This window comes from Tamandua tetradactyla, chromosome 1 (genome assembly GCF_023851605.1).
Source record: "Tamandua tetradactyla isolate mTamTet1 chromosome 1, mTamTet1.pri, whole genome shotgun sequence".
Lineage (NCBI taxonomy): Eukaryota > Metazoa > Chordata > Mammalia > Pilosa > Myrmecophagidae > Tamandua > Tamandua tetradactyla.
This window is the reverse complement of record NC_135327.1, coordinates 151327502-151353315: the sequence shown is the minus strand read 5'-3', so window position 1 is coordinate 151353315 and position 25814 is coordinate 151327502. Positions and strand designations below refer to the sequence as shown.

The 25814-nt window shown below is 38.1% G+C and overlaps 1 protein-coding gene across 4 annotated transcripts in view; it reads left to right on the top strand.

Moving 5' to 3' along the window:
- The window catches only part of DOCK4 (dedicator of cytokinesis 4), a 468183-nt gene that overhangs the window by 186093 nt on the left and 256276 nt on the right, over positions 1–25814 (top strand). For all 4 annotated transcript variants that reach the window (XM_077169893.1, XM_077169973.1, XM_077169724.1 and 1 more), the window contains exons 2-3: positions 23021–23104; positions 25450–25490. In XM_077169893.1, coding sequence (XP_077026008.1) covers positions 23021–23104; positions 25450–25490 — 125 coding nt within the window. The remainder of the gene's footprint in view (positions 1–23020; positions 23105–25449; positions 25491–25814) is intronic.

Sequence of the window (25814 nt, the reverse complement as noted above, 5' to 3'; positions counted from 1 at the left end):
TAAGAAATGACTGTTGAAGGGAAGTGGGTCTGGAGAAGGAAGGCAGATTAACATTTGAAAAATAAGCTAAGTCCTTGTTTTTTCTCTCCCTTCTAAGTCTCATGAGTTTATGGCTCCCTAATAGTCAAGGCTCTTTGGTGTAGGACAGGCTCTTAGCATTTGAGTTCTGTACTTAAGTATATTTAGTCTTCTACTGCTTTGACCAAAATAACAAAAGCTAAATGAGCTGACTCCATTTTTCTCATTTCCCTACCAATATGGGGCCGACTACATTTTATTTAGTTAATTGGAATTAGAATCTATTAAAACACAAGTAAGGAACAGAGTCTGCCTGTACACAAGTTGTCCCCAAATTATGAAATGCTAGTGAGTAGCAAATGAGTGTCCAGGCTCATTGTTTTGTCCTTGGCTTGGCCAGCTGAGCTGCTTGTGGCATAGAACTTTATCCCGAGCAACATCTGCTTCCAGCCAGAGCTATCTCCCAGTCCTAGTAGCCAGTGTCACTTGTTTTGGTTCTTTTGAATTTGCTCCCAGAGCAAAGGAATTCAGGTTCTTCAGACAGCTAAGACAGTAAATGTTTTTGGCTTTGGAGGTCCTGTAGTCTCTGTTGCAGTCACACAATTCTGCTGTTGTAGTGCAAGCAGCCATCAACTGGATATAAACAAATGAACATGGTTATGTTCCCCAAAATCTTTATGGACGCTGAAATTTGAGTTTCATATAACATTCACGTCTTACAATATTACTCTTGTTTTGGTTTTTGTCCAAGCATTTACAAATGTAAAAGCCAATGCTAGCTCACAAGCCTCACAAAAATAGGTGGCAGGCTAGATGGGTTCATAGTTTGCTGATCCCCATCCTAGAGGACACATGTAGGGCCAGTATTGGAGCCCTTATTAAGTACCTTCTGTGTGTCAGCCAATGCGCTAGGTGTTAGGCCAGGTTCTGAGAACTTCATGCTTGGTGGGGGAGACTGGCACACTACGGTTAAAGGCAGGAGTGCAGTGAGAGGGATTTGTCTTGGGAATCATGGGAGTAAGTGTGTAGGAGTAGGCAGAGAAGACTTCCTGGTGGAGGCGACACCCTTTTAGTTGTGTCTAAACTGATTGAGTTAACCAGGCAGTCAATGGGGCTGAAGGCTATTCCTCGCGGAAGGAACTGCTTGAGCAACTAAGACTTAAGTAACAGCATCGTGAGTGGGAGGACCATGAGGATTTGTTGTTGCTGATGAAAAATAAAGGATGGTGAGAGAGGAGGCCCCATGGCAGGCAGTAGGTCCAAGCCCCAGAGAAAGAGAACTTTATCTTACCAGGCGTGGATAATCTGTGAAGGATCATATATGAGAGAGGCATGGTCAGCTTATTTTGGATAGATCATTGTGGCAATTGAATGGAAGCAGTAGCAGTAGGGTGGCTGCAAATGGGTTATCACACTGATCCAGTAGGGTATTTTGTCCTTGGTCAGTCTGATAACTAAGCACTTGGAACTGAGACTGAGAGACCAAGAAATATCATAGGTCTTGCTGCTAGAATAGCTCAAATAAACAGAGTGTAGCTACTATGAACATAAAGATAATAAAAATAAAACTGTTTTATTATTCCTTGTCCCCACTCATGGTGTCTGAGCTCACAGTGATTTCACATGCATAGTGCTTTATTGGAAGTTCAAGCAGAGCTTAGAGAACTCAGCAAAGATGAGATAAAGACCACAGATATTTAATCCCTCACTGGCTCCTTAGCACCCAGGAGGAGTCGACATTATGGTAGGTGCTAAGTGGATATTGAGGATATGGCTTATACCAGCATTTGAAAGACATGCGTACTGTCATCAGTATTACTGAATAGTATAGGTTAGTCTTCAACATTTCTCTTGATTAGTGCTTTCTCAGTGACCAGCTGTGTTATGCAAGCTAAGTTTCTAAACTTGGAAATTTGGTTATTTTGTGAGTGTAGCTAGTAGCATGAAATAATGAGGAAGAATTGTCATCTCCTGAGAAGTTCTTTAGTTTATAATATAATAAAGGTAAGAAATGTTTTGTATCACTTTGCTAATTATACACTATAGTATTTATATATGACCAAGAACTATAGGTCTTGATGGCAGCACTGTTCATAAGGCCCAAAAATATGAAAATAACTGGTCTGTCAACATACAGTGGAGGAAGACATTGGGTTATTTTGAGCAGAAGCATGACATGATCTGTCTTAAGTTTTAGAATAATCGCTCGGACTACTTCATGGAGAATAGATGGCTAGAGAGCCAAGATTTCATGAGCAGGGAGAGCTTTAGGAAGTGATTGCAATAATCCATGTACAGATGATGGTGGTTTGTCCAGGTTGGTATCTGTGTAGGAGTTAGAAGTGGTCATATTCTACATATATTGTCAAATAGAGGACAGGATTTGTTAAGGGATTGGTGAAAGAATGTAAGAGAGAGGAAGCAAGGATGGTTTTTGGCCTGAGCACCTGGAAGGACACAGTGGCCATTTCATGGGGTGTAAAGGGGAGATTTGGGGTACAGTTTAGTGAAAGTGTCAAGTAGGAAGTTGAGTAAACTAATGTGGAGTTCAAGGGAGAGGTCTGGACCAAAAATATAAATTTAGGAATCACCAGTATTCAGATGATACTTAAAGCCTGGAGGCTAAGAAAGGTCTCTTATGACATTTAAATTACATAATCATTACTTTCTAAAGGCAAATTGATTATTTTTATGAAGTCATTTTATTAGAAAATTGAAAACATTACATTCTTGGTCCTGTCTTTTCAAAGATGCTTGCATAGGTAGCCTTTGCTGAAAAGCAAGTCTGAATGAAAAGCAGAACCAACATGTACATTATAAACATTTTCTTGGCACTGAAAGGCATGAAGAAAACAGTTTAGGAAGGAAAGCTATTGACCAGCAATTGTTATTGACTGACAAATAGAGGAAAAGAGGTATCTTTGTATTGGTGTCTTAGCTGGCAGTTAGGACATTAAATAGCAAGAGTTTTTCTTTCTTTCTTTTTTTAATGACACGAAAAGAGCTAGGATATAGATTAAAGACAAATTCTGTCTTTGATAATTATCTTTTGCTAATTCCTCAAAGACCTATCATGACTATAAAGGTTGAGGATTTTCTTTGCAGATTTTTGCATTGCAGAAATATGCTGCACAAGTTGCAGGCTACCACCATTCAGGGGATGGAGTATAAAATCTCTTCTTTCTTTCATTAGTATTCTACTGATTGGATTCCAAGGACAAAGTTGGGGAGTGGGTGGGGGGGGAGAACCTTTCACTATCACTGACTTAAAAAAATAGTAAAAAGCACAATAACCTAAAACCTCTGTTCTCTGATCCAGAAGGCATGACATAATCTAATGCTTTGCTTTCTTATTGAATTTTTATCCTATGAGAAATAAATGGTCTGTCCTTATTAGTAAAAATGTAACTTTGCCCCATCCCCCTGCTTTGTTTCCTTGGATGCTTTTTACAACTTGAATGGGAGTGAACACCAAATCTTAAGGGAAAAAACAGCCTTTTTCCAAAGTTCCCTGCACTGACTCGGCACCAAGGACAGTTCACAGCTCCAGTGCTTCTATTTATACATGTTTCTCTTGGCTTTAGGTAGCAGCTCTGGAAATCCTCTGGTAAAGGCTACTTAGAAAAGGTTTCTCTTTGATAAAAGCTGTACTTGAATTTTGGGGGCAATTTGCAGACCTTTGATTTTAAGTGCCTAGTAGTAATTTGCAGCCCATTAAACACAGAGGTTAGAAATTTGAGATCAGGGTTTCATTGGGGAAATATTTACTGATCTTAACTACTTGCCCAGAGATTGTAGTAGAGGTGGGCAGATGCTGTAACAGTGATGATAGCTCCTGTATATTAACTGCCAGCCACTGTTCTGTACACCTTTCATGCAGTGTCTTATTTCATCCTCACATAACCCTATTGTCTTAGGACTCTCTAGGGAAACAGAACCAACAGGAGAGAGCTGTAAAATATGAGATTTATAAAGGTGTCTCATGCAGCTGTGGGAATGGAAGAATCCAAAATCCGTAGGGCAGGCTGTGAATCTGGCAGCCCTGATGAAGGTTCTGGACAAACTCCACAGGAGAGGCTTGCTGGCTCAAGAAGCAGAGAAAGAGTCTCTCTTCTTCCCCAAAAGCCTTTAGCTGATTGGTTTCTCACTGTGGGAGACATGACTTAGTTGACTGCAGCTGTAATCAGGCACAGATGCAATCAACTGACTGATGATTTAATACACCAGCCTTCCAGCTACAAAATATCCAGACCAGCGCTTGCCCGACCAGACAAGTGGGCATAATCATTTGGCCAAGTTGACACCAGAACCTAACCATCACACCTCTGAACCAAATACTGTTATTACCCCAGTTTTACAGGTTGGGTAAACCAAGGCACTACACAATTAGTAGCTTGCTTGAGGTCATGTGGTTAGTTAGTGGCAGAAATTGTATTTGAACTCAGCCATGTGGAAGTCCAATGGGGACTTCGCCACCCCAATGGGGCCTGTTCACTTCTGAGGACCAGTCATTACAGCTGGGATGCATGTCCTGTGGGCCACATTCAGGCTTTGTGATCTTAGACAAATTACTTCCCTTATCAGGGCCCAGCTTTTCTTATCGATGAAATACAGATAATAATGCCCACCTCAGAGAGTTGTTATGGGAAGTTAATTATAATACATTTGTGCATATGCCTGGTCCAGTACCTAGAGCAAAGTCCAGTTTGTGGTAGATGTTTAATCAATATTTATCAAGTGAGTGATTAGAATGTGCTAAGCACTGGAGAGCATTGGATTACCTGGTGGCTTCAAAGGAGCTGAACTTGAAAAGGGGAGGTCAGACTTCCAATTCTAAGTATTTCTCACCCCATCATCACAAAAAATAGTGCCAGATAACATGTGCCCCTGCTAAGGGCTAGTGGTCATTCTCTGCTTACAATTTTGACATTAATTAGACTCATAAATAATAAAATGCATGTTTGTTTTTTTAAAGTAGCATTTAGCATTGTCTTTTTAAAATCTAACTCCATATTGGACCTTTTTATGAATTGCCCCAGTGTGCAGGTGATGGGAATCCATTGGGATATTTAAATTGAGAAGCAGGAAAACAGGTGTTCTGCAGCACATTTTTAAGAAAAAGGGCCTTGGTGTGTTTTGTGTACAAAACAGATGGGAATGGTTTGGAAATCTTCTGAGCAAATCACTGGACCGGAATTCTTTTAACTATAAGTAAGTTAAAAGAAATAAATTTTAAGAAAGTTGATTCAAGATGGAGAAATATTGGCTTACTGAGTAGACATGGGAGAATTTATGGAAACACTGAGATCCTTTGTGAGTATGACAAAGATGCTTAAGTTGGTTCTGAAACTCATTGGATGGATTGGACTAATTTGCTTGTTGGAAGATGTTAGGCTTCCTTCTACTACAGGTAGCTTAGGGAATTTTTATTTTTAATTTTTATTCAGCTTGGCTGTGAGAGTATATATGAAATTCATGTAATACTTTTTTCTTTCCTGGGCTAACCAAAAGATAAATAGGTATTGATTTTTACTTATTTTTCATTGGTTTCAGCCTTTTATCTTCACCTAGCTTAAAGGTCCTTTGAGAACAGGTACTCAGTCTTATAGAGAAACATTGCACATCTCAGGTACTTAATCTCACCTACATAGAGTGTGTCTGAGAACTAACAAGCTCTTCTCTGAAAGAAACAAACAAAAAAATGGGTTTGCTGAAGTCTGTTTGCTGAAGCTCATGATGCTAATTGTAGCATGTACTAATCTTTTTATTTTATGTCTGAATTTGAGGGCTGATTTCCAGACCAAAGTAATTTAGAAAAGAAAAACTTTCAGTGGCGTTGAGCCTCAGATTTTGCCCTTTGTGTGTCCTCTTCTGGTCTCCCAGCCTGAGCAGGACTGGTAATGGGCCACTTGCCCCTCCTCCCCCAGCCCCACCTTAGCTCTAACTGGTGGCACCAGTTCTCCAAGGCTCAGCTACAGGCTCCATTCAGCCTGGGCTCGGGGCTGTCCACCCCACAGCCTCTGTAGACCTGATGGAAACAGGACTATTCTCAGCTACCTTCTACTACGCTCTCAAGAGAAAGAGTGTCTTGCTGAAGGAGGGAGGGGTCAGCTAACTCAGGCCTAACTTATTAATTACTCAGACTGCCATTTCTGCTCCACTCTGACTGTCATTACAGTCCTTCCAGAGTGCCATGAAGCAAGAAGCCAAATCCCATCTGGAATCTCTATTCAACTTCTCTCCTTCCCAATCCTGAGTCTTGACTCCAGTGGGATAGCAAGCGGGGTGTGGGATTTTATACTAACTCCCTGGTTTCTCCTCCCCCTCCCCACCCCTGCCCCCAATTTCTCCGTGTTTCCTCTTTTTCTGTCTTTATAGATTCAGAGACCCTGGAAGAGCTTTTTTCCTTCCTGTGATAGGAAACCATTCTGCATCTTCCTTGCTTTTCAGTTTATAGCAAAACTTTGAGCCCTCCAATTTTTGATGTTTAAAAGACAGTTCAGAAATTTAAAAACCGTTTCTCTGAAGCACCAGACTCTTGCTAATGAAAGCCTCTGGCAAATGGTAGCCTTGACTTTCACAGCTATTGACTGGGAATTGAGCAACCCTGTTTAAGAAGTCAAAATTGAGCATTGTTTCCTCTGTTCTGTTCTCCACCTGAAGGGAAGCCGCTGACTCAGAGGGAGAAGGTCTAAGAGGCATAAGAAATGCCTGGGAATGGTAAATACAAATATATAAAAATACTGTCCAGCTACAGAATCAACTGTGAACCTGTAAACTCAAGAGTAGTCCCCCCTCCCATATCCTGTGATTGAAATTTATTAATGGCAGCATTCTGCTGCAAAGTAGGAGTATGGAATTGGGGTGTGGGAGTTGTAGACAAAGGGATCTCTCTTTTATTATATTGGCCAGTTGACTTTTTTTTTTAAATAATTGGCCAATGACTTTTTAAAAACTATTTTATTTTATAGACTTTAAGGTCTTGAGGACCTAATCTTTGGAGATAATATTTCTTGCAATTCTTACCTTTCTCTATAAAGAACCAGGGAATGAAGTAGGAATTCTTGGAAAATTATAGAGGACATGTAAGGAGTTATATTGAGAGAACCCAGATGAGATTTAGGATGAGGCCATGTTTCATCAAGGTTCAGATGGTAACAGGACCTTAAAGGGACATTTAAGGGCAGAACATTGTGATTATCAGCTCCCACTGCTTCTCATGTTCCCACTCCCCGACTCTCTGTTGCCCAGCTTTTGTTCACTTATTACATTTCTTTAAAATTTTTAAAATTGTGGGGTATAAGTGGCTCTTTGCCATAGAAAGCAAAATCAATGTCAGCCTATTTTCTATGCTTGATGATCTTAATAGGCCCTTTGATTTGGAGTACTGAAGGTGTCATCATTTAAGTCGAAGACAGGCCTTCAAAAAATGTTTGGCATTTACTTGTTTTCTAAAAAACAATTGTAAATTCAGAAACTTGTTTTCCACAAGGTTAGTAGGTGCAAGCAGCAGCTGAAATCAAAGACATCAAGAGTTGAAACTGGGCTGTTTGCTTGTTTTGTTTTAAGTAAACATAGACCTTTCACAGCTGTGGAATTTTATGAAGTCAAATTTTTTCACCTATGGGATTATAGAGATTAATGCACACTAAATTGCTTGACACATGTTACTTCTAGCAGGATTCCACTAGTTCTTTTTTTGTTGTTGTTATTTTTTTGTTTTGGATCCCACTAGTTCTTGGCAGATGGATGGGATGATCTATTATTGCTATGCAAGTATCAACTCAACAAGTTTCAATTTTACAGCGAGGGAAGGGTACATGAATTTAAACTCATTTACTTTGATGAATTCTTGGTTTCCCTAATGCATAAGCAAATGCTTGCTGTGCTGTCAGAAATAGGGGAGGTGATGGGGTGATTTATAAGCTCTCAATTCTTTCATATATCTATCACCCAGTTTCAAATGCAAATGTAGCTAATTTTTTCCTAAATGTTTGATATTTTTAACTGTAATGCTAATGCAATGTTTTTAGTTGTAATGCTCTAATTGTAAACTGAATTTTATAGCTGAAATTTGATATTTTATAAACCTAGTGTAACATTTGTCTCCTAAGTAAACAAAAAACAAAACACAACCTTCCGTGCTGTCCTTTTTTTTTTAAAAAAGGACTCAAAGCAAAATGCAGATTTAAAAAAAAGACTGTTTTCTGTAGTAAAAACTGGCTATTCTAGACTCCAACTGGAAAGATTTTTAAAATGAACAAATATTTAGGATGCAAAAAAGACCTGAACACTCAGTAACTAAAGCAACTTTCAAGAGTATCTTAGCTTTTTATTAATATTTGACTCAGCTATAGGAGTTAAAATTAGGAAAGATGACGAATATATTTTTCTTATTTATTTATTTTACATGTGTTTTTATTTATTTATTATAGGAATATGCTAAATTCAGAATCTTTATGCACATTGTTTTTGAGTCTGGATAGCCTATGGTCAATTTTTTGATCCATTCCATTTGTTTTTAAAAATGATTATTCATTTGTGCAGAGTGCTTTTGGACTTTAAGTATTCACTACATTAACCTATATTTCTCATTAATAGTGAAACTTTTAGTAACTTGCTAATGCTCTGTAAAGCATATGTTACATGGTTATGTCTAGAGCCATAAAACAAGATACTTTCAATTATAGTCATTCTTTGCATATGGACTTTTCTTGTAGTATAAGTTTCTTCTAGTGGTGCTCAGTATTCTCAGCTCCTAATTCTTCTTTTTTGTTAATTGAATGATCTTTAAATCCCCACACATCTGCAGAAGAGTACATCTCACCCTCAATTTTATTTTTGTAAGTTGAGGTTATTTCTGGAAGTTCGAGATTATCTTCCAAAAAATGAAGTTTTCTGTTATCTGAAATATTTTTCCCTTTCCAATCTTACTCTTTCACCACTTGTTATTTCAGTCTGCATTGGCTGGAATATTAAAGGCACTTTACTTTGTACATAAGTCCCAAGGGCATTCACGTCAGATTTAGTCATGACCAGAGTGAGCCACCTCCACTGATAGTCAGAAAAACAAAAACAAGTGCAAATTTTATCATTCATGCCAAAGAATCGCAATAGATGAATTGTTCCTAATGAACATATTGTGAAATAAATGACTCTTTGTGGCCCTGACACTAAACCTGTTGTCTGGTTTTGAAGATATTTTGAAATACTTATCTAATTTGTTGGGTGAGTTTCATAATAAAGGAAGGAAAGGATAAATATTTATAAAGATTTAAACCCAGAGAGATTTCAATTTCCATGAAAAAAGAAGGGGGCAGGGGAGTGGGGTAGGAGAGAGTTTTTTTTTTTAGTTTCTATTAAAATAGTGCATCTCTCTTCTTTTTTTTTTTTACAATGTAAATATTCTTTTTTTATCTCCTAGTTGTATATGCATCATCATGATCATTTCTTAGAACATTTGCATCAATTCAGAAAAAGAAATTTAAAAAAACAGAAAAAATTCATGCATATCATAGCCCTTACCCCTCCCTTTCATTGATCACTAGCGTTCAATCTACTAAATTTAACATTTGTTCCCCCTATTATTTATTTATTTTTAATCCATATGTTTTACTCATCTTTCCATAAGGTAGATAAAAGAAGCATCAGACACAAGGCTTTCACAATCATGCAGTTACCTTGCAAAAGCTATATCATTATACAATCATCTTCAGGAAACATGGCTACTGGAACACAGCTCTACATTTTCAGGCAGTTCCCTCCAGCCTCTCTGTTATGCCTTAACTAAAAAAGATGATATCTATTTAATGCATAAGAATAACCTCCAGGATAACCTCTCAACTCTGTTTAGAATCTCTCAGCCTTTGCCACTTTATTTTGTCTCATTTATTTCTTCCCCCTTTCAGTCGAGATGATTTTCCCAATCACTTGGTGCTGAGTCTCAGCTCATTCTAGGATTTCTGTCCCACGTTGCCAGGAAGGTCCACATCCTGGGAGTCATGTCCCACATAGAGATGGGGAGGGTAGTGAGTTTGCTTGTCGTGTTGGCTGAGACAGAGAGGCCACATCTGAGCGACAAAAGAGATTCTCTTGGGGGTGACTTTTAGCCCTAATTTTAAGTAGGCTTAGCCTGTCCTTTGCGGGGTTAAGTTTCATGTGAACAAAGCTCAAGACTGGGGGCTCAGCCTATTGCTTTGGTTGTCCCCATTGCTTGTGAGAATATCAAGAATTCTCCGCTTGGGGAAGTTGAATTTTCCCCTTTCTCACCATTCCGCCAAGGGGACTATGCAAATACTTTTTTATTCACTGTTCAAATCCTTCTCGGATTTATTGAGGCATCACTCTGGACAAACCTACAAAATCTCATGCCCTACTCAAGGTCCCATGTACTTAGGGTGTTCAGTTAAGCTGTCCACATAAGTTATATTAGGAAATGCACTAGTCAAAATATAAATTTTGTACCAAATGAATATTTTTTTAGTGCATCTCATTTTAAAGACAATAGGTTTCAATTATTAAGATGACGTCTGAGATTAGTCATTAGCTGAAATTTACAGTGAGAGGAAAGGAATGGGAAGTAACTACTTCTGTAAAATTGGAATTAAGGAAGAACAGAGGGCATGATTCTCAGGGAAACTTGGGTCCCTCTAAAAACCCTGAGAAAGGATTTTTAAATATATTTATAATTGATAATTGCTGAGTCAGTAATGTCCATTTTTTTCTCCCAGTTTCTTGATTTGGCAATTATAGTTTCACGAGTTTTCCCTTAAATTGACATTAAAATCTCCAAGATAAACAAGCAGCATTTCTTTTCTTTCTTTTTTTTTTCGCATGGGCAGGCACCAGGAAATGAACCCGGGTCTCCGGCATGGCAGATGAGAAGTCCGTCTGCTGAGCCACTGTGGCCTGCCCAGCATTTCTTTTCTTAATATCTTCTAATTTCAAAATTAGTCATTGAGGGGAAGCAGAAGGGCTTCATGCAGAATTTATAAAGTGGAAATAACAGAGTCAGATGAATTTTCTGGATAATACAAGCCATGTGAATACCAAGCTTATTAGTACCACATGTGTACAGTAAGTACAATATTTCGTACAGTGTTGTAAGTGCAATTATGTAATTATTCCTATAAATTCCTTCCAGTCCTAACACTTTGTTGATCTAAAAAACAGCTCTTCTGGACTCCCACTAGATCCCAGAGAAAATAGATAGTCATTCCTCAGCTTCCACAAGTCTGAAGATTGGAGGACGTGTGGCTTTGAAAGAGAGAGGTGTTTCTAGTGCAGCTAAGTTCCCTTGGAGTAAACAAAATAATGGAAGAGCAAAGTGTGCTCATAATTAAAGAATGAAATGGACAGATCACCAGGTCCTGGCAGTCTTGGATGTGGTGACTCTATTTGGGATCATAGTTTTCTAGACTAGGATGAGAAAGATGATATGGGAAAGTGTTAGCTCATGCCTATTGTCTTCCCACATTTACCAATACCTCCCCACCTCTCCCATTCTATGCTTTCTTTACTATACAGCCTCCCTACCCCATCCTCTGGTTTTCATTGCCTTTATAGTTAATTCTGCTGGTGAATGGATTTACTAGGCTATTATGAGGTAGCTTGAGAATCCAGTCATAGATTCTAAATAGCCAACTTTGTAATTTTTTTTGGCATGGACAGGCTATGGGAATCAAACCTGGGTCTCTGGCATGGCAGGCAAAATTCTGCCACTGACCCACCATTGCACTGCCCCAAATTTTTTAATTGTAAATTACAGACAATGTTTTTTGTGATCAGTGTCTCAATTTCAGTAAGATTTTAATAATCGACTCTAATGGAGTATGCAATAGAATTAATAATGTGTGATAATTATCGTAAACATCAGTGAGACCTAACAGTTCAGTTAAAAATAAGTGTTAATGTACAAAATTATTAGGTAGATGGGATTTCTGCCATGAAATAAAAGAAATATAAAAATAAACCATTAGGGGAGGCCACGGTGGCTCAGCAGGCAAGAATGCTTGCCTGCCATGCCAGAGGACCCAGGTTCGGTTCCCGGTACCTGACCATGTAAAAAAATAACAAAAACAAAACAAAACAAAACAAAAAAACCATTATTTCCTATCATCACTAAATGCAGTGACAACAGAAGGGTTTTTAATTCGGACTTACAGATGTTTATACGTAATGGCAGCACCCATTCAATTCTCCTTGAAAATATTGGCTGAAACAATTCAAAAGCTGTCTTTTACCACACACATGTATATAAATTCTTTTAAGGTGGGAGCATCTAAAGAGGTCATATAGTTCACTGAAAATTGGGCAAAAATGTTAGCCTTTTCTTTTTCCTGAAACGACCTGATTTGTTGAGTAGGTCATTTCAAGGATACCTGCAGATGTGGTGCTAATTTTATGCTTTAAATAAGAAATCAAGACTGAACTCAGTGTATTGTATCCACTTCAAAAAGGACTCATTACAGTTTTTTTTTAATTGTAATTAAAATAATCCAACAGTGTCTGGGTGACCTGTGGAAATATATGAGTTAGAAATGGCTAGTGTTGCAGACAGGAATCATCAATGGGTACTGATACATATGATGAAGTGATATATTCCCATATTCTCAAAGTGTCTACACACGAGATAATTGTTAATTACTACAGTGGAGAAACTTGGCAGACACCACCTTAGCCTAGTGATGAGACATACTGCCACCATGTTCCACTAATAAAATGCACCCTAGCAAGGTGCATTATCACTTCTGTGGTATTCTTGCCAAATATGCATATCCTAAATTTAATAATGAGCAAACGTCAGGCAAAGTTAAATTCAGAGACATCCTGCACGATAACTGGCCAGGACTCTTCCAAAACATTAAGGTCATTAAAAACAAAGAATGAGGCACTGCCCCAGATTAGAAGAGACCAAGGAAACACAGCTACAAAAATAAAATGTGCAATCCTGTATTGGATCCTCAGCCAAAAAAGGGACATGAGTGGGACAGGTGGTGAAATATGCATATGATCTGTAGAATAGTTCATGGAATTGTAACAGCATTAATTTCCTGGTTTTTTATCATACTGTAGTAACTTAAGATGTTAATATTTAGGGAAATTAAGTGAAAGGTAAATGAGAACTCTTTATACTATTGTTGTAGTTTTCTTGTAAATTGGAAATTATTTCAAAAGCAAAAGTTAAAAAAAAATTGAAAATGAACTTCATTTTTATTTCCACAGAGGAGTAATGTGACTAGTGTGCCAATTTTATGTATACTTTAAAAAATCATTTAGGATACAATTACAGAAGAGAAAAAAGGAGAACAAACAAGAAGTAGATCTTAATGTATGTTTAAGTCATAGTTTGGGGATTGCTTTTAGGTAGGAAAGAGCTGTGGCAGTGTGTAAACTGGGTCAGCGCCTTCCAGTTCACTTCAAGTGATTGACATTTGCTGAACAATCAGTAGCTGTTACTACATTTCTTAGGTGTTCTACTGGAGTACTTGGTCCCTGCCCTGGAGATGTGTTTAGTCGCTTGGTCTTGTTGGAGGAATAAGACTCCTACAGATACTAGAAATTAATAAAATTGATAAAATATTAGTAAAATGGATAAAATGTACCTAAAGGAATAAACGTTATACCTTGGTGATTCCATTTCCTTATGTTTCCAGCCAACATTTATTGAGTACCCACTAGGGACAACCTATTATGCCAAGTGCTGGGAACATAAAAGCGCCCCAAACCTAGAGGTGATTGTAATGTATAGACTTCTGTGTTAGGTGTGTGCAAATGGGACAGGGTGGAGTGGGGGATGAAGTAAACCTTCCTTCCAGAGGATGTTGTGTTATTTTAAAGAGCAGTTGTCAGGGAAAGGCAGTGAGAGGACAGAATTCTGAGTATTGGGAAAAGCATTCAGCATTCAGCAAGGCAAAATTTGTTCAGTGTGAGTGTTGAATGTGGTTTGTAAGGATGAGACTGGAAAAGTGGGCAGGGGCTGGGTTTGGAAAGAACTTGGGACTTTGTTCCTCTCTTTTTCCATTGAAATGTTCACTGGCTCCCCATTTCCTAGTAAAATTGTTTTTCACTAGTTTTCAATAAGCAAAACTAGTCAGAACGAGTATTTGACCAATCTTGGAAATAGGCTTGTTCATCAGAGCAGAAGGGGGAGTCGTAGTGGAGACTTACACTTTGGTTCTCTCCCGTCAGATGGGGGTTTTGCAATTTGCACGTAATAGTTTATTGACCATTTGAGAAGCCAGCATTGGGAATGAAAGACAAAATTCAAATTGGAAAAGGAAAAGCTGTGGAAGAAAAATCAGAAATATGAATACTTAGTTGTATGAGGAAGATGAATGACTGATGATGAGACAGGACTCACTGGGGAGGATGTTAGCAGAGATGGCATAAATGAGCTCGGCTCTGCCTCTATTGGGGTGGCCAGCTGAGTCACCCTGGTGCTCCTGGAGAGGGCAAAGATGAATTGACTTGGATGTCCTCTGTCAGTTCCCCTCTACTGTGTGTTTTTATGACTTTGAATATTTAGTACTTGGAAATGTAAATCAGAAGAAAGGCAGAGGGGTATAACACATTCTATTTTTATCCCTTTCCTTTTCGTGAAATACAACAACAACAAAAACCTCAGGAAACTTATTGCCATGTTGCAAAGAATTCCCTTAAATAATAATACCATTCTAATGTTAACCATCTCACATCTTCATCATAAAAAATTAGAAACAATATATAAAGAGCGCAGCAAAGCCCTTAACATAAAAAAGTAGTACAATAATAAGACAATAAGTGTGGCAAAAAATAAATTCCAAATGGCTTAACCTTTAATCCTTGTAGCAGATTGGGCTCTCTAGGAGCACACTTTGTGCTGGAGCTCAAAGAATGTTTTTGAGCGAATGCCTTTGGGACCTTCCCCTTTGGAAGGAAGGAGAAGGAACCAGAACTGGGTAGAGAGAGAAGTAGAGCTGTGATGCAGGCCCAGTGATGGTCTTAGTCATCACAGCAGGAAGGGCCCTTCAGAGCTGTACCGAGTTGGCATTCCAGGTGCTGGTGTTTGTACCCCCAGGCCAATCGGTGATTGATGCAGGCTGTTCAGGAAGTGGGCACGACCTTGGGCAAAGCAGCCCTCTTCAACTGAGACATTCCCAGAGGAGGTGGTATCTGAGGGCTATCTGCCCCAGCACTCCCAGCAGCTGGGAGAGTGAAGCCTTCATTTCTGAAGAGGGATCTGGGCAGCATAACATGACACCCTCAGCCATGCTTTACATTTGCCTTGAGTGCAAGTGGTGGTGGTTCAAGCAAGGTGAAGTTTTTGTTATCCCTGGTAGCGGTATCCTCTTGACGGTCAGAGACAGCAAAATATCTTCAGGTGGTATTTGTAAAATGTCAGAAACAAATACATCTTATTAAGTATGATTCTGATTTTTCGAAGTCACTTAGGGAGCCATGTGGCATATCTCAAGGCCTGGCCATTATAACTGTGGCATAAGAATGAGAATCCTATTTATAATTGTGCATGTGTCTGTGCCTCTGCCATGTGCCTGCAAGGACGCCAGGACATATAGCATTTCTTTATTTTTCCTGTGGAGTTGACTTTAAACCTTAGAGTGATGTCCAGGAGACACCATCTCCTGCTCCCGTATTTCCTATGATTTTTTTTCCCAGTCTTTCTGGACTTCCTGTCCCATGGTCCGGATGTCACACTGACAGCCAGCTGGAAGTTTCAAAGTAAAGAATGGCCACCTCACTCCTTCCTTCATCCTGAGGAGTAGAAAGACAGTAGGGATATAAGGTAGAAAGTTCTATCCTGCACCTCCAAAGTGAGAATCCCAAGTAGATCTCTCCAAATGACTTCTATTTTGTCTTTCTTCTCACCCTACCCCACACAGCTATAAAAAGGAGAGGGTCTTTGATTAGAGTAATAATTTGGTTTTCCATACCATATTTTATTGTTCCTTCTAGGAGGATATTTGCACATGTATAAAGGAAAAGACCTCTTTTCCTTCTCTTCCACAGTACACCATTTCTTGAAAAAAAATACCTGGAAATCATTTAGTTTGCCTTAACTATCTTTTCCTTCTACTCTGTCTCTTCCAGTTCCTATTCAAGTTCTTCAAAAATTTCACCTCTTTCACCCCATTTGTGTGCTCCTCAAGTGATCTTCATAGCATGTTATAAACTCAAATGCAAATACATCACTGACAAGTCAGAGCCAAATGCATGCGGTGAAATGAGCCTGGATGTAGCAAAGAACCAGTTTTAAATATCTGGGAGGTTTGTAGAATTCCTTTGGAATCTCCCCAGAGTCAGCCTTGCATCAGTGTTACCTTTTAATTGTCACTGTTCTGCTATAAGCACCAATGACCAATATTTTTACAGTTACCTCACACAGAAATTTTGGTCTCATTTCTGGTATAGTCATAGTTCTGTTTTGTTATAAACAAACAGTGTTTCATTTTTGTATTTAATAGGGTTCCGTGGGATAAGCTTAGAACCTGACAACAGTAACACTGTAGTCTCTGTTCTGAGTGATCTTTCATACCACGGTCTGCTCATGAGTTGGAGAACCTTTTATCAAAAAGATGAAACCATATAGCCTCTTCTGACTTTGAGGGATGAGTTTGTTTTCTTAGTGTCATGAGGGACAAGATGTTTTCATTATTTTTCTCTGCTTTATGTTCCGTTTATCTTAGACTGCCAGCCCATAAAGGGCAAGGGTAGAGTCTGCCAGGCTTGAATGGAATGTGGCAAATAGAATTGTTGTAGATATTATTTTTACAATGAAGTTATTAATGTGTGAGATTTAGTTACATGATTGACTTATAACAGATTTTATTATTTGTCTCTGTTTTCACTTTTAAAAGTCATAGAGCCCTGTAATTGAGTTTCTCTGTTCCAAGTTAAAAAGTATCAAATTATGAAATTTTTTGCATGAGCAAATAGTATTGAAATTAAGAAATAAGTTCCTACTTCCCTGCACCATTTTGCTTTCTTTTTGCCTTCTCAACAGAAAATATCTAGTAGTTTTATTTAAGAATGTTCCTCACAGCCATTTTATTTTTAATAAACTTTCAATAGGCACTAAACTGATATCTTTATACAAAGGAATGACATTTCAAGTGAGAACAGGCAGCTGTTTAAGTTATGTTTTTCTAGATGATTGTGCTATAAATTTAGTACTTTCAGTTTACATGCCTTTTTTATGTACTTGGATATAAACTAGCTTTATATATCTATGTTTAGTAATCCAAATAAATTTGTACCTAGTAACAAATGGGTAGGAACGAACATAACACCATGCAACCATCTTTATGTGCTGTTTAAAATTTTACTCTCAGTACTTTGATGACTAAAACAATAGTATTGGTTAGACCTTTAGGTTCTATCAAGGGTTCATTCTCTGTGACCTTTTCTGTAATTACCAAAATCATACAAATTATAAGACAGCAAACAAGAAAAGCAAGTCAAGGGATCAAGATACTATGATCATATTTAATAACCTCCAATGTTATGGAGAAAAATGTCCCCAGAAGATATATGATGAGTAGTATTTTCATTTAAAGAAATAGCTACTTCACAGTAATTGTGGACAACAAATGAATTTTTGACTATAGACTTACTTTGTGAAAAAACGCTTAGTGAAATTTAAAGAGATTTAATTTTAAAAGTTGTGTCCAAAATATCTAAAAATAATATATGATTTTAGTGCAAGTGATAGAAATATGAATTTATATTTCATTAATATGTATGTTGGTTTTGAATCTTTGCTCTTCTAAACCATTTTTCTTTAGTTTGTGACACATTTCATGCTACCACTAACACACATGAGCCAATTATGTTTTCAAATTCTTTGTATTTTTGCCTAGAACTTCTTTGATCTTTCAACTTGTTTCTTTCATAACTTGAAGCCTAAATATCTTTCCTGAGTATAGCATTCATCCATCTATTCATTAGCTCAGATCACAGTAAAGTGAAGTTACTCATATATCTTAAAGATCAAGGGTATAGAGATCAAAGTCATTCCTTGAACTGCATTCTGATGTTACTTTCCAGTATGATCTGCAGGTTAATATTTACTAGCTATTAAGTATTCCTATATCTATTAAATCTGGGTCACTATTCTCAGTGGCTTCGCTCATTTGTTCATCCAGTCATTCATTTGTCTGTCTCTAGTTATATTCTCTCATACTCATGCTAGATCTTCAAAGTTGAATTAGAAATAGTTAATTTTCTCAAATGGAAAAACCCATATAAATAAGTGCTGTAATATTATGTGATGACTTACTCGATTTGAGATGTAGTCAATGTGTCCTTGGAGCACAGATGACAGTAATTGGTTGCATATGGGTCCAAGTGTGGGGGTGGGGGAGTGGGGGTGGTGGTGAAGGAGTGGAGATGGAAGATCTTCTAAGGAGCTAACTTTTGAGCTCAGCTTTAAATAACACTGATTTGCAGTTCCCAATGTAGAAGGGATAGGAATGGCAATCCAGAAAAAAAAAAAAAAAAAAAGAGAATGTATGTGTAAAGGTCTTGAGGACGGCTTGAAAGAGCTTGAGAGAATTTGGGTGCTGCAGGGCATAGGGCAGTCAGTGGGTGGAGAGGTGGATGGGGTGTGAGCCTAGAAAGATAGGAAGAGAGAGTTGTAAGGAGCATTGTATAGGATGCTGAGAGCAGGCTGTCTCTCCTGTTTTGTCAGAGGGTTGTTGCAGCAGGGGACAGAGGTCCATTCAATCACAGGCAATAACCAAAACCAAAGCTAGACTGTTTTGGGACAGAGTTCTTCAATATGTATTATTCTGTGTCAGTGCTGAGCTGAACGGTCTGTTGCAGCTCTCAGAATTTCGGGTTGGCAGGGGCATTTCAGTTCACCTCATTTTATAGAGGGATTTCTGAGACCCAGTGAGAATGAAGAACTTACTAGCTTGGCTTTAATAATTATAAAATATTACATAGCTAAATGTTTAAATCATTAGAATTCTATCTCATAGACTGCTTTGGTAAGAAATGAGATAATTCAAGGTTATGAACCAGATAAACTGTCATCATAGGTTAAAAAGCTCCTATGAAAGAATGAGATTTTATAGTATATAATGTAATTCTTAGAATTTTGAGTGCTCTCTTAAAAAAGTATTGCCGGTAATAAAGCAGCCCAACTGTTGAGGACCAGAACATTTAACTGTCATAGCCATGCCCTCATTCATTCACTCAGTCACTATTTACTGAGCTTATACTGTGCACCAGGCTAGTACTGAATCAGACATACAATTAGAAGCTAAAACTAACACCATCCTTACCTTCATGAAATTTACAGTCTGTTGCTCAAGGCATAAGTCAAAAACTTGCACAGATAAGTGGTTTGATTTTGAGAATTTTGGTGCTGTGAATGCGTGTAATGATGGGGGTGGGGGGAAGGCATTAAATAAGACTGCCCTGAAGAAGTTGCAACTGAACTGATATCCAAAGGATGAATGCCAGTTACCCTGTCAAGAAGAGGAAGGAAGTATATTCTGTGCAGGGGGACTGTCATGCACAAAGTCTCATGTGGGAGAGACAGAGCGAGGAGCATATTGAAACAAGGTCATTGTAGCTGGAGTACACACAGTGGGGGTTGAGGGTGTATGAAAAGGCCAGAAAGAAGGGCCTTAAAGGCCAATGTAGTGACTTCTGTATTTTTCTCAGAGCTTTAACATATTGAAGCAGGGGGATAACATCATCAGATGTGCAAGTTGAAAAGACCCCTCTGTTTGGAGGGTCAAACAGAGGATTTGGATTGGAGAGGCACCAAAGTATATGAGCATAGACCTATTAGGAAGCTGCTAAGAGGTGATGCCAAGGTTTGAGTGGTGGTGGGGTGCAGATGATGCGAAGAGAATGGATTTGAGATATTTAAGAGGTAGAGCATCTTGATGTGGTGATGGATTGGATGTGTGAATGGGGGGATGTAGGATGATGCCTAGGTTTCTGGCTTCTACAGCATTGAAAGGGGCTGCCATTCAATATAATAGGGAACCCCAGAAGATGATCCGGTTGAAGACATCTAAGGATTATATGAACTAAATGGCAGCACGAAATAAGGGGGAAATGATTACCCTCATTAAGGTGTTGCCCAACATTGCGTGTTAGATTTTATTGCCTTTTTCTTTAATATGAAATGATTGAACCTAATGGAAGATGGATAAAACTTTTCCTGATACCACACCCAGAAAACTTAAACACAAAAAAATGACAGGATCAAAAGTAACTCTGGGAGCCTTGTGGACATGATATCAAAGAAGGACAAGCAGGAAGGACAAGTGTGGAGAAAGGGAGACCTCCATGAAGCCTTTGCATTGCCCTTTTAAGAGATCCTGAGAAGGGGTAGCAGGAGTACAGAAGGGAAGGTGGATCAGAGACATGTCTTCATCTAGGAATGACAAGGTGAAGAAAGGATATAAGTAGATGACTTTAACATTTTAGATTGGGTAACTGGGAGAAGGAGAATGCCTCAGGTATGCTTGGGGAATGAGGAGAGAAAATGGGTCCATTGGGGGGTATGCTAAGTTTTGAGTAGTTAGACTTTCAACCAGAAATACACAAGATGGAAGTTTGGGTCAAAAAATCAGGACACAGTCCAAAACTGGAGAGAGACTTAGTCATGTAGCAATAGGTGATGATGGAAGTCTTGGAATTCTCTCTGTCTAGGAAGAACGGCTATAGATGGGAGGAAAAAAGTATAGTTTAAACATGTGAGGTCTTTATTAAATGACTAAAATATACTAGATTGTATGGTAAGTTATTTCAGACAGGGCTTATTTAATGCCCTGCTACCATTTGCAGTTCCTTTCTTGTTATCTTTATTTACCTGATGAGGAAATGGAAATTCTGAGAGGTTGGCATTTGGCCAAGGTCATGTAGCTAATATGACCCACATCTCATGACGGTGTCAAGCTCAATGCTCTTTTCCTACACTCCAGCCTCTATGACTTAGCATCTTAAGGACAGAACCCTGGGTTATACCAGCATCTTAGGGAGGACCAACAGAGAAGAAGTCTGGGAGGGTGTGAGCAAAGCAGTTGGAGATTTCAAGAGCGGATAGACCCCGAAAGGTGCAATGAATGTGGTCACAGTGAGAACTTCGAACAGTTACAGAAAACAGTGAAGGCTGGACTGCATGGGCTGAGGCATGAAGGAGGAAAATAAGTGAAATTCTTGAGTGATATTGCTATGCTCAAGAAGACGCTGAGGGGAGGGAGAGGGCAGCCAGCAGTGGGGAAATATTTTGAGAGCTTTGGGAGTTTAGAGAATGCTATGTGAGGGGTAAGAGCTGTACATAGAACTGGATTGGATGCTACTAATAGAAGCCTCAATAGTACAGGGCTGAACCAGCAGGATTGTGAGAGGTTCAGGTGACTTCATGAGGGTCAAAAGGCAATTCTGGGCACAAGCTTGTTTGTTTGTTTTTTGTGGGGGTGGGGTGCATGGTCCAGGAATCAAACCTGGGTCTCTTGCATGGAAGACGAGCATTCTACCACTGAACCACTATGCACCACACAAGCTTGTTTTGAAAATTAATTGCAGTCAAACTACTATCTGTTCAGTTGTTGATCCCTTATAAGAGGAGGTCCTGAAAGTGATATGAAGTAATGTGTCATTTTCTGAGCAAACGTCTTCTAGCATATCAATATGAGGCCATATGGTATTTATGGTTATAGTTAGAAAATGATGTCATGAATTAGTGCTCTGCTAAAATGTTCTGAATTGGTTGCAATACAGTTATTTTTGTCCATTTGATGTGCTTTGGGTTATGTTTTCTGTCCTGTGCTTTGATCTCTAGAGTTAATTTTGTTTTCAAATCACAAAATGGCTTTAGACTTCTCTAAAAGCCCATAATTTTTTGGCATGTTTTGATTTTTGACAGATTCATATATTCCTTCAAGCTTTAAAATACATTTGCAATAGTAGCAATGACTTACTTTTGGGGTTTGTGTTATATCTAAGCCTCACTGTCTATCTGAAACCAAACTATAAAATTCACTTCTAAGATTCTGAGCGTATAAAACTTATGTAGTCAAAGCATTTACTATAATTTTCTTTTCATGTGAATTGGAAGTTGATTCTGCATACTCTGTTGCTCTATAGATGTCTTTTCTCTTTTCATGTGTTGAGGTGCATTTTCTTTACTTCTCTATCCTCCTCTCCTTTATGACTCCTGGGAGGAAGTCACTATGCTTCATTCCTTCCATAAATTCCTTAAGTTGCTAAGGGATGATGAATCTATGCACACTTTCTGGTATTTCATCCTAGTCTTGCCCAGCCCTGCAAAATATTTGAGAAGGCAGCTAATCTGGCACCCCAGGGTAGGGCCACATGATGACCTCTCTTTCCCACTCCAGATGGTGAGAGCCAAGGCATGTGGGGATTATCATGGTGGCTTTGTGGTTAGCCCTAGGAGAGGGCCAGTCTTTGCTAAATAAAATGTCCCCATTGACTACTAGACTGTAAGAAAGCTTTTGTGCTACATACTGTGCTTGGCCCTGGGGATATAGCAATGAACACATAAATGCAGTTTCCACCCTCGAGGAGCTTACCATTGAGGGAAAATAAATCTCCTCAAACAATATGAGAAAAAGATAAACCAGGCTTAATAACAAGCAAGGAATGTGTTCCTTATTACCGACCACATATTTATTGAGTAGCTACTGTGGGTGGGCACTTAGATGGGGGAATGAATCTAGCAGGGAACAGTTCCTCACTTGACAGAACTCTTTAGGCAATCCCTTTGCTTCCATGTTACTGGGCGATATTCTTGTGATGCTTACTTGACCAAGAAGTTGGCAAGATACATAAATTTAAAGATGGATAAATTTTGAAGATTGACTCTCTTCAAATTATATAGAATTAAAATAAAACAGCAACTATTAGCTTTTCTAAAGTGTACTTCCAATATACATTTATTTTTCCCAGTCAGTAACATTTAACAGTAGGCAGTGTCAGTGGGTTATCTTTATATATTCTTTATCATTTCTTGCAGTTATTGCCAGTTTTCGAGGAACTGTCCCATACGGCTTATCGTTGGAAATTGGAGATACAGTTCAGATCCTGGAGAAGTGTGATGGTAAGTGGGCTAGTGGTAATAGTTGAAGTTGTTTGAGCAACTTTCTCAACTTTCTCAACGCTGTTCAAACAGGGAGTTCATAAAGCTTGAACAAATTCTACCCATACATAGATCTATGGAGTATTTTCAATAATTAGAACTAAACATTTTTGCCATAACTTGTGTCTTTCACGTTCACTGATTGACTTATGAAAAGACATGAGCCAGTATTTTTTAGCCGTTTGTATTTTTTTCCCTCATGTTATTGCCCTATGTTCAATAGATGCCAATATAGAAAGCAATTGAGGCTACTATATTTGTGGGAGTTCCTGACTCAACACCAACCCTGGAGGCTTTACTGAGAGTCTCCAGGGTTTAGCAGATCCCCCAGGTCAGGATTTGATTTTATAAGGGAAGAAACAGGCCCAGAACAGCAATAGCTGACCCACAACTGGGAGTCTGCAGACCTTGGGGGAGGACTCCCAGCCAGGCCAACCCTGCTCTAGTCCTTCTCTGTACATTTTAGATAAAAAATATTCAATGCATTTGAGATCTTAGTGGAATACACTGTATAAATGTGTATGATGATCATTAATTTATGTTTAATGAGTTAAATAACTCATTAAATCTAGACACCTAGTATGTTTTCACAGATTTCTGTTTCTGTTCCATGAAGGATACTTAATTCCAGCTCTTAAAAAGACTCCAGATAAAATAACTACTCTTTTTTTCTTATTTAAAAATATAGTCATTTTAATGCCTTATCAGTTTGTTCAAAAATATCCATTTTCCCCCAAAAGTTTTTCCTTATTAGTTTATAATATGGCAAGTTTCTATCATTATCGTGGTTCATTATAGATTAAATTGTGTTTCCCCAAACATGAAACTATTACATGTAGTTAGAACCTGGCATTTAATGGTGAATGTATTACATGGATGTTTATTTTGTTCGCTGTAATCAATACCTTTAGAAATATAATAAGCATGGTTTCTATGTCATTGTCAGATATATTTGTCTAATTCTGCTTTGTACAAGGATAAGAAGTATGTGTTGAATTGGTAAATGAAATTTCCTCCATAACTAATGGTAGCTGTTTTGTAATCTCATAACCTTCTTTGTATAGAACAATTGGAGAGACCTCTCCAGGGCATTTCTTCATTATTCATAAGGTTTTGGTTTCTATTAGACTAAATATTTCTAAGTCAGTATATTTCTGGTTAAGTCTATATGGGTTCTAACAAACCCCTGAGATACAGAGACCCTGATCCTCAATATGTACTACTTTCTTCAAACTTTTTCTGGGGAAGCCTGGGCAGGCACTGGGAATTGAACCCAGGTCTCTGGCATGACAGGCAAGAACTCTGCCACTGCGCCACCACTGCCTGCCCCAGACTGTTTTTTAAAACAGTGCTAGCTCATGATATTACAGTATCTCCTTTTAAGATAATTTATTATGAGGAACAGAAATGTATGAATACAGAGTTCAAATACTTGCTTCCAAAATTTCAATTGGATAGAACATTTATTATGTAGTAAATTCCTTACCAATATGCAAAATGGTCTCTACACATGGAAATGCATTTTAAAGGGGGCTGTGTATTAATCATATATATTCATACAGGGTATAGAGAGACCCAAGATATATGTATATACACCCTGTGTTTGTTTTAAACCAAAAAAGACATGTTCCCTCTTAAGAAAAATGCTGTCAAATTGATCCATAGTTGCTTGGAGGTTACTAGTCGGCATTCTACAGAATAAAAATTGTGTTGCGCTTAGTTAGTAGGACAATATGCTGATGAAGGATTAATTCCATTAGTTAAGGAGACCTCGCTTCACTCTTCTTGTGATATTAAGCTAATCCTAATCCAAGATGGTGGGGCTGCGAGATTTTACTGTATGACTGCTCGCTGCGCAGTGTTGTCTGGCAGTAAGGTGTCTGGGCTTTGAAGTCAAGCACACAGGACTTAGAAATTTATTAAATCTTATTAATTCTTGAGTTTTCCTGAGACTTAATGTGGCCTTTTCTAAATGGGAGAGACTGCTCAGAGATGTCTTGCCCCAAGATTAATAATAGCCACTAAGTGGCAAAACCCAAATTTAAAACCAGTATTTGATTCCAAAGTGTTTACTTCCGCTATGCATATTTATGTTTTCTTGTATGAATTTCCAATACAATTTTTTATTAGTCTTATTAATAGACTATTTAAACTAGAGTTCACTTGAGCTGCAGTCTAGCTTAATGTTTGTTCATGGAATATTTGCATGCAAGGTAATATTCTATCAGCAAAGAGCAGATTAATATGCTATTCTCAAAATAATACAGTTGTTTATTGAAATATGACAATGATTGCTTTCTCCACAGGCTGGTACAGAGGATTTGCCTTAAAAAACCCAAATATCAAGGTAAAAATCATTATTTCTAATCTTAATTGTGCAATTGTTAAAAAAAAGATCAATAGTTATTTTACTTTATTTCTTTATATGATTGAAATTACAATGGGATTCTTAGTTGAAATGCCAAATAGAAATAAAGATTTTCATAATTTTGGAAATTTCTTTGAACTAGGATTATAGTTAAAATGTGCTACTCAAATGATAATCCTTCTTGGCTCATAAAACATATAGTGGGAAGACCTTAATAAGCTCTTTATATATAAAGAAAATCTTTTTGAAGTGCTCATTTCCCAGAGAGCTAAATTAAAAATCAGAGGAGGGAAATATGTATTC